Raw genomic sequence first — 10220 nt, 5'->3', positions numbered from 1 at the left:
AAGCAACAAGAAAGCATCAGAATTATAAAAGATATATTCTTTACACGCAGTTTTTGGAAATTTATCGACCCTTTATAATACTTAGATGTGACGATGGTCCAAAACAAGGTCATGAATTATATGCTTGTTTTAGATATATAAAACTTCTTAGTATATTTCATTATATATCTCATCTCTTTGCAACTGGCAACACTGTAATTTTACTATTACTTTACATGTCGTCATATTATATTGTGGCAAAAGTCACCAGATTTTTCAGAAGTACAATACTAAACGTCTTATCTAAGGCGATGAACTATTAAGATGAAAAGATACAATTAATACAACTCATGAACCAATAATTCCCATGAGTAATAGTAATTACATAAAAAATTATAAAACTATTCTCATATAAACATATACTCATCCAAATAATATTAGCGTGCCATTCTAAAAGTGTACCTATTGTATTCAATAGTAAATTCTGGGGTAACTGGATTACCGGTGGAAGGAGTAGGCCCAGAAGAATGATAAGTATTGGACAGTACAAAAATGCCTTCTATCTGTTTGAATATATCTTTTAAATGTAACAGATGATAACACTGTTCTCAAGTTTTTCCCTAATGATTGTTTTGTAGTGATTGAGTTAATGCGTTTTGGGGTTATGAAATAGTTTTCACTTAAATTATATGCGAAGCCTGTTACTTTAAAAATAATTATAATTGAAGCATACGTATTTCTATAATATTTTCTATAGTAATTAATTACTCATGCATTACCTATTCGTAATAAAAAAGTCTCTTTGTAACAAAATACTGCAAAAGGTTTTATCCATCTATAAATATTTAATAGACAAAGGTTTAATGAACTGTGTTGCAGCTAATTCTGGGCTGTATAAAGTGCAGTGGTGTAAGTAATGGACCTGAAGGGAGCTTACAAATCATCTCTCAGTCTTGAATTATCGTTTCTGAATAATAAGTCAAATAAGGTGTGTAGAATAAATTGAATCTTGTCACTAAAATATTTATAAAAAAGCATATCAATTTGAAAACTATTTCATAAACTCAAATAACATTAACCCAATCACAATAAAAACAATCATATGGGAAAAACTTGAGTACTGTGCTATCATCTGTTACATTTTAAAGAAATATTTAAATACAAATATACTACAACACGTATTGTTTGTAAATCCAGTTACTTAGTAGACAATCTTCGTTCAAGAAAATTTACTTGTTACTTTGGTAGCTAGAAAAATATTTTGTGTAACAACTGTTGTTAGGTTTTGATTTTGCTGTGGTTGGTAGCATCCTTTATCTTTTGTAAGTTTAGATGGTTTTTGCGCATTACTTTTAGAGCAAAGTTCTGTAAAACTAAAAAATAAGTAAAAATAAATAGACCAAGCATAAAATATACACAGAGAAAAGTCTACAACATCATAAAACACGTTATATTAATGGCAAATAACAGTCAGAAACAGAAATAAATGTCAAATCGATAGCAGATAACAATGTACAGACGGAAAATGAATCATGAAGGAAATGTATATGAGATGTAATAAAATGTTATTTAACATGTTTAGAAGACCAACCTTGGCAGGGATTGGGACTGCCTGTGCTTGAAACATTTGCCTTGCATTCACCAATGTTACTAGAAGGAACTGCAATGGCTGCAGTGTCACTGTTATAAGCACCCAGGTTAGAGCATTCCATGGTACTAGGGCCAGTCCTTGGGTAGGTCGTCACCTTTCTACCATGTAATAATCCTCTCCCTTATGAGATTGGTTAATTGATATATTATGTAGGTTACGTCACGTGTGCTGTAATCTACCGCAGACAATATGCACTTTCTCGACAATAAAATAATCTACATTCATAAATTTATACTGCGATGTATTAAACTTTACAGTTTTAAATACTTCATAACAGTGTTAAATGGTTTCATATTATATATTTTGAAACTATTATTGAAGTCTGAGTACAGTTATTAAAAAAGTGTTTATTTATGGCAGACAGCTTGATATTAAAAGGAAATATATTCTGTTTTCGGTTTTGATTTAACTAAAACAAATAGATGTTACTCCATATGTTCTTCGATATGCACAAATTTCTGCAATGCTTGTACCAAATCACTCAAGTACACAATGCGCTGAGTAGAGAGATGTAAATGATTATAAATAAGTTTGATATAATATTAGGATTTGATATGATAAGAATTTCACGTTCCCTTGGTATAAAACGTTAAGACAAATGCTAAACATTGGAATTTTAACTAAAAATATGTTTAAGAAAGGTTAAGCATGACTAAATATTGAAATAGTTTATGAATTTAGTTTCTTTGTATATGAGATAGTACTTCCAGATCTATATAGAAAAGAAAATGTCAAGTAAATCTATTACAATTTTAATTTACGAATTTAAAACGACGAACCTTGGCAGGGATTGGGCCTGCCCGTGCTTGAAACAGTAGCCTTGCATTCATCACTGTTACTAGAACCAACAGCAATGGCTGCAGTGAAAGTGCTTTGCGCACCCAGGTTAGAGCATTGCATATTACTAGGGCCAGTCCTTGAGCAGGTAGTCGCCCTCCTAACATGTAATACTCCCCTCCCTTATTAGGTTAGTTAGTTGAGATATTTAGGTAACGTCACGTGTGCTGCAATCTACCGCAGACAATATGTACTTTGTCCGACAAAAAACTAATCTAGATTTGTAAGTGCTTGCTAAAACGTATTATACTTTACAGTTTAAATACTTTATAACAGCGGTAAAGGGTTTCATATTATATATTTGTAAACTATTATTTGAGTCTGAGTACATTAAAAAAAAAAATATTATTTATTAATGACAGACCGCTTGATATTAAAAGGAAATGTATTCTGTTCTCAGTTTTGATTTAAGTAATATAAATAGAGGTTACTCCATATGTTCGTCGATTAGCACAAATTTCAGCAATGCTTGTATACGAAATCACTCAAGTGCACAATGTGCTGACTTGAGAGATGTACAAATATAATTATTAATAAGTTTTGTTATAATTTTCGGACTTGATATGATAAGAATTTCACGTTCCCTAGGTATAATACTGGGTGTCCCAGAAAGGAATGCACTTTTATTTTGGGGAAAGCCGAATGTCCTAGAGAGATAAGATAAAGAGCTTATCAGGGCTTTTGAAGCCGTGCCCGCGGAAAAATCATTTGCCATGGATCGCTTTAACCGGTGAGCAGCGTGCTTTCTGTGTACGCGAGTATTAACATACGCTTTCTTATGTGACAGTTCGACGACACTTCCGCGCTCAATACAGACTTCATGATCTCAACCAAACGCCATCAGTGAACATAATTAAATGCTGGGTGCGCAAATTTGAAGCTACAGGATCAACTATGAACCCTCGTCCCATCGGTCGCCACAGAGAAGTGCGTTCTGAACAAAATATCGAGCGTGTCCGAGATGCTGTGGAGGATAATCCACATCGATCAGTAAGAAAACACGCTGCTGCTTTGAATATACCCCGAACCAGTATTCAACGCATTTTGAAACAAGATTTGAAGTTACACCCGTACAAAATCCAGTTAGTACAGGCATTGAAAGAGACTTTCTACCCGCTTCGGCTTAACTACGCAAACGAGATGCTTCGTAGTTTTAGAAATTTCAATAACATAATCTTCAGTGATGAAGCACATTTCCATGTCTATGGATATGTGAATAAGCAAAACTGCCGTTATTGGTCTGCAGAAAATCCAAGGAGAAGAAACACCAACGCTGTTTACATTCCCCGAAGGTTACTGTCTGGGCGGGGCATGACTCAAAACAGGCATCATTGGGCCGTATTTATTTGAGGATAACCAAGGGAACACTGTGACAGTAAATTCCCAGCGATACATAACAATGATTAATGATCATTTACAGCCGTTCTTGCAGACGTTACCTCAGGTTAACAGGCAAAGATTGTGGTTTCAACAGGACGAAGCTACGTGTCATACAGCAGAAAACTCCATGACTGCAATAAAGCAGCTGTTTCGTGGGAAAGTCATTTCCAGATTTGGTGACATCAACTTTCCTCAGACAACAAGCCCAGACCTAACTCCACTGGATTTTTTTTTTGGGTATCTAAAAAGTCGGGTGTACAACAACGCTCCTGCTACCCTCGATCTTCTGAAGCAAAATATTCGTGAGGAAATTTAAGACATCCCACCAGAACTCTGCCGTCGAGTTTTCGCAGATGTAAGGTTTCGTTTGGCGGAGTGCCGGCGCCGGAGGGGTATACATCTGGATGATGTAATCTTTCACAAGTAATTTCCCTGAAGTGTAAAAACAGGTAATCCTGGGATAATTGCTGTAAATAAAGCCATTTTTCTGTTTTTTTTTTCTTTTTAAAAGTGCATTCATTTCTGGGACACCCAGTACTTTAAGACGAATGCTAAATATTGGATTTACCTTTTATTTAACATTATGTTAAAAAAGGTTAAACATCACTAAATATTGAAATAGTTATGAATTTAGTTTCTACGAGTATGTATTTGAGATAGAACTCTTCCTCAACAAGGTAATATTGTAGATCCGTAAATTCTCACTAAGGCGTATTGAACTTCTCAGTGTAAATAGTTGATAACAGCGTTTAATGTTTTTCAGATTATATAATTTTTAATTATTATAGCAGTCTGAGTATATTAAGACAAGGAAAGAGTATTTGGTATGACAAACCGGGGTACTTACGTATTATAACGACTACACGGTTATTATTTTAAAACATCAACATATTTGGTAATTTAGAAGCATGGTTGTTGTTATGGTAACTGCGCACAATAGACGTCCGGTATTATCGGTTTAAAAACAATTTATTCAATTCTCGGTTGCAATTTAAGTTATCCAAATATAGAGCCTACTCCATATTTTTGTTATATTTGACTTTCTATATCATCTCGAATTCCACCCAATCTTTCAAGGTGCACAATGTGCTTACTTGAGAGATGTACTAATATTATTATAGACACGTTTGTAATAGTATTAGTATCTGATATGATACGAATTCCACGTTTCCAGATATAAAACGATATCACTGATACTTTGTGGGAAGTTATCCCACGACCACAGATAGCGGAGGGTACTACTGTTACCAACACCCTAGAGGTCTTTATGGAGAAACACACAGAGGCAATAAATTGGTGACGTCAAAGGGGATTTGAATTATAACAATTACTTAAAACAATAAACAAGACATACGTTTCAAAGTAAATATCATAAGGGAGAGATTTTAGGACAGGTTCAGGCAACAAACAATAGTGGCGCCAATTTAACAATTAAATACATTTATTATTACATTTTTAATCTCGCAACGTCTTTTCTTTTCCTTTGTCTGTCTCTACACACTTTTGTTCAGTCTAAAAAGCAAAAATTAAATACGTCAGAGGAAATACACATACATTTTGATTGTAAACAATGCTAAACAATCGCGTGTACAAATTCATTAAAGAGTGATAAGTTGTGTTTTTAATTAATTGAAATATTTCATCAAGGGTAATGCCTCAGCTATAGTGAAGCCATACAGTAATTAAATATTGCTAAATATACAGTAAAATAAGTAGGTTATAGTACTTCTGCTGTTCCACAGGTAAATAAGTCAAAGTCATGATTTGCTAAATCTAAACTCAAGGCTTAATTGTTTAAAAAGCAATATCCAGACAACATCTACACCCATTTATACAAGAAAACAGCTACGTGTGTTATATTAAATGAAAAATGTGATATTTTGACTTATCCATTTGAAGAATATTTGCAGTCAAAGCCACAGAAGTTCAGCCGTGGTGTTGTTGAAGTAAAATTACTCAGGGTTCCACTCTACTAAAACAAATGCACAAAATTATTAACTTTTATATCATGTTTTCATGGTAACGAGGAATAATCATCATTGTCAGTTAAAAAATAAACTAATCCTAAGGTTTAGTTACACTTATGAAAACATCATTTTTGTTTCGGAAAAACTTTGCACAATTATGTTGAAATAAGATGTTTTCCCTATAAATGTATTGGAGGATAAAGCAAGTTTGCATTAAAACACATTCTGAGTATATTTTTCTTGGACTGTTGAATCCAGCTGTATAGGTTGGTTAGAAAAAAGGTAATTTGAATAAAAGGCTGTTCGAACTTAAATGCGAACTTAAACATGCTTTTAAAAGGAGAAATTGTAATTTTTATAGGATGACAAACTACAACTACTGTATATGGTTTTAATCTGACCTGAGGAATATTATCATTTTATATATTTGCCCTTACCATTTCAACCTGTACCAGAATAATACGGCTGTCGATCAAATTCTTTTTAGTAAGGTTCTTCAGGTAGGTTGTGTAGTTACACAAAGCAAATTTGCTCCTGGCTCCGCGAATAATTCTGTTATATATTTTTATATGGTTTTTTATGAGTATTGGAAATGAAGAATGTTAATTATATGTTAAATGTGTTAAGTATACTGTTTTTGTTGTAGACTTTGACAAGTCAGTTTTTGGTACTTTACATGTCGTCTTGTTTTCATTTATTTAAAAGTAATGTTACAAACTACTCTTCTATTAACTGTGGTGTAATGTATTTTATTTATCATATTTAAATAAAGTCGACTTTATCTTCATAACATCGAGTTTAAGGTGTATATTATTTCTTTAAAATATTATTTACCTCAGCATATATATTAAGTAATACATAATTTAAAACTATGTATACAATGTCATATGCATAAAGTATAGGATTTAAATTTCTTACTCTTCTCTGATGGTACAAACACACTTGTTGGCAAAATGACAACTCGTAAAGAGATTGTTAATAATAAAGTTTTCATACAGTATACTCGTGTGTTACAGGTTGAGACCTTATAGACCATGGCAGACGTCACAAATCACTAATTCTCTTCTTGAGATACAGAAAACATCTTAATGTTATGATAGTCTCCACAGTAGAGAGAAATTGTATGTTCTAGGACAACCGTTACACGGCCAAGGTCACACAACATCAACACAAAGGTCAATGACCCCTCGCCCCCCTTCCACCCCCTCGCCCACAGAGGTCAATGACCCCTCGCCCCCCTCCACCCCCTCTCGCCCACAGAGGTCAATGACCCCTCGCCCCCCTCCACCCCCTCGCCCACAGAGGTCAATGACCCCTCGCCCCCCTCCACCCCCTCGCCACAGAGGTCAATGACCCCTCGCCCCCCTCCACCTCCAGAGGTCAATGACCTTCAAGGTCATTCGATGACCTTGACTTTGGATTTCAAGGTCACACTATGACCTTGACCTTGGACTTCAAGGTCACCCGATGACCTTGACCTTGGACTTCAAGGTCACCCGATGACCTTGACCTTGGACTTCAAGGTCACTTAATAGCCTTGACCTTCAGTTGTAAGAACGTTTCGTCATAACACTTGAGTCGTCATACAACTGTGACAAACACCTGGCTATACGTAGTTTACTTATGATGTAATATTTATGACGTAAATATGAGATCATTGTAATAGTTTGTGGTATTACTGATATTGTATGTTGGCACAAGACATGCGCAGGAAGTAGTTTTCCTTCTGGAGTTTTTGATTCATTAATATTAATAAAGCGGATGACCAGAGTGATTAAGCCACGCGCAGTTGCAATTTTGTTGCAACAGTATAATAATAAGTATTTATTCACTATGGTAATGGATTCAACGAAGTGCGTGTAAAGTAAACAAGTGTAGTTATGCAACGTGTGATACAGCCTTGAGGTTTCTTTATAAGCTGAGGAGGAAGTTTTTAACCCAACAGTGTTCTGTTCATGCTTTCCAAGACACTTCTAATATACAGGTATGTATTTCATACAATTACGTTCCATTATTTTCTACGTTTTTTGAAAAATATATTGTTTTTCCAAAACTAACTATTGGTAAATTATTTACAAATTGTGTTAAACTAGTATTAATTTGGTTTTTATTAAATAGATGAAAACAGTGCATTTTAAATTTTGTAATTTAAAAAATATTAAATTTCTTTTGTATTGATTATTAACGATTTTAATTTTGTGTTTTAGAAATGGATTCTGAAACAGTCGTTGACTTGACACAATCCGAAGAGCATTCTTCAATACTACGTAAGCTTCTAAGTACTCCTCCACCTCCACCACTTAAACAGCAACAGCAACAGCAACAGCAACAGAAACAGCAACAGAAACAGCAACAGCAACAGCAACAGCAGCTGACACAACAACCGTCTACTTCTTCATCTTTCGGTACGTCAGCAATGATGAGTTTCTTAACATTGGACACAGATTATAGAAAATTTTATGGATGATTGGGTTTCGAAGTTTGGATAGTTGGGAACAATTGGTTAGTCAACTGAAAAAATCAAAAGACATTTGCATGAACCCTATAGCAGTACAACTGCTATTTATTTTTCAAAACTTATGTGATTCTTTGACTAAATATTACCTAGTAGAAAATAATGACTTATCTGCAGATAAACAGGTTTATTATTTATTAGAAGAGCACACGTATGACATGTTATTAAGTATTTTTGATGATGTATTAAAAAATGTTACTAATGTTTCGTTTCCACTAAATATTGTACAAAAGATTCAGGATATCGGAAGAAAGTAGATTAATAGAATTAGAAGGTAATACTGAACAAAAAGAGAGTAAAAAATTGAGAAAAGGAGTTAAAAGACCAAAAAGTGATTATTCGTCTGATTCAGATCAACTAAACTTTGATGATGACGATGATGAGGTTGACAAATTTGCTAAATTATTTAACCATAAAAATAATAAATCCTTATTCATATCACAACATTTACAGTACCAGTCTGGCGATCAAAAAAGAAAAATATCAACACCTGGCGAGACTGGTACTCATTTAATTAAAATTGAAATCACCGATGTTAAAGATTTGAAAAAATGTAAAAGTGAAAAACAATACTGGCAAAAAGTATCGAAAAAAGGCTATTTTTTATTAGACGTTAAAAAAAATCCAGAAGACAAAAGAAAGTTTGAAGTAATTAACAATGTGGTTAACGTCTGTTGGTCAAAACATGTTAAAAATGGGCAGTGTAAAACAAGAAACAGTTACATTTGATAAAAAAGACAAATCGTACTAAATGTTAAGTAGAGTTTGTTAAATATTTTTAGGCTTACTATGTCTTATTGATTTTACAATAATTTTCTATATTAATTAATTAGTTATTATTTTTTCAGCTAGTAACACTCTAAAATTTATTCGACTGTCGGAAAATGGATTTCCACCCGAACGTTGTTCACCATTAGCTGTGGGCTTTGATTTAAGAAGTGGAGAAAATGTAGTTATAAAAAAATGGGATCGTAAATTAGTAAAAACAAATATTGCGATAGTATTACCAGACGAGTGTTATGGTCGAATAGCGCCGAGATCAGGTCTATCTTTAAAAAACGGTATACATGTAGGTGCTGGAGTTATTGATCCAGATTATAGAGGAAACGTAGGAATAGTGCTGTTCAATTTATCAAACGATAATTTCAGTGTAGAAATTGGTGATAGAATAGCTCAATTAATTTGCGAGCGAATAGTTTGGCCTGATATTGAGGAGGTTACTAAAAACAGTGTGTTAGAAAAAACTAGTAGAGATGAAAATGGTTTTGGATCAACAGGATTAAAATAATTATTTTTATTTTTTTTTCAGATCATAAATAATGGAATCTTTTCTACCATTTAAAAAAAGAAAACATACTTTTGTTTCTGAACCAATGAACATTGATAATAATGAAGAAGAAGAGCTCATGGAATTAGAACAGGAAAATTAATTATTCTCTATCACCATCTACATCATCATCATCATTATCTTCTGATGAAAATAAATTATTAGAAGTTCCCAATTTAAAACGAAAAAAACACAGATTAAAATTAGTATGTCCAAATTATAAATTTATAGAAAATTGAAAATGCGTTTAAAGGTATTTTTAAAAACGTACTATTTGAAAAACCAAGACAAAAATTTAAAAGATATTTGTTTAATTTTACAAGTTTCTAAAGAAGAAATAAAACAGTTGATATTAAATTTACTAAAATGAATATGAAGCATTAAAATTTAACATTGTTGTTGAATGTACTTATATGAAACCTTTTACAAAGGAGACTCAAGAAGTGGCTTTTAAAACCTCTAATTTTACAGTGTTTCGTGAAAATTCTTTAAATAATATCTTGAGAAATATGTTTACAAAAAATTTGTGGTGAAGAAAATGATTATTTAGGAAAAGGTAGCGGT

General features: G+C 33.1%; 1 protein-coding gene across 1 annotated transcript; it reads left to right on the top strand.

The window, feature by feature from the left end:
• Positions 1-7925: 7925 nt before the first annotated feature.
• LOC124372863 (putative mediator of RNA polymerase II transcription subunit 21) lies at positions 7926-9871 on the top strand. Its single transcript, XM_046831276.1, has 2 exons — positions 7926-8219; positions 9639-9871. Exons 1-2 carry the CDS (start codon positions 8024-8026, stop codon positions 9647-9649), a joined length of 207 nt encoding a protein of 68 aa, XP_046687232.1. The 5' UTR covers positions 7926-8023; the 3' UTR covers positions 9650-9871.
• The last annotated feature ends 349 nt before the right edge of the window (positions 9872-10220 follow it).

The sequence above is a fragment of the Homalodisca vitripennis genome, unplaced genomic scaffold (genome assembly GCF_021130785.1).
Source record: "Homalodisca vitripennis isolate AUS2020 unplaced genomic scaffold, UT_GWSS_2.1 ScUCBcl_4245;HRSCAF=10313, whole genome shotgun sequence".
Lineage (NCBI taxonomy): Eukaryota > Metazoa > Arthropoda > Insecta > Hemiptera > Cicadellidae > Homalodisca > Homalodisca vitripennis.
Note: the sequence above shows the minus strand (reverse complement) of the source record. Positions and strands in the feature narration are given on the sequence as shown.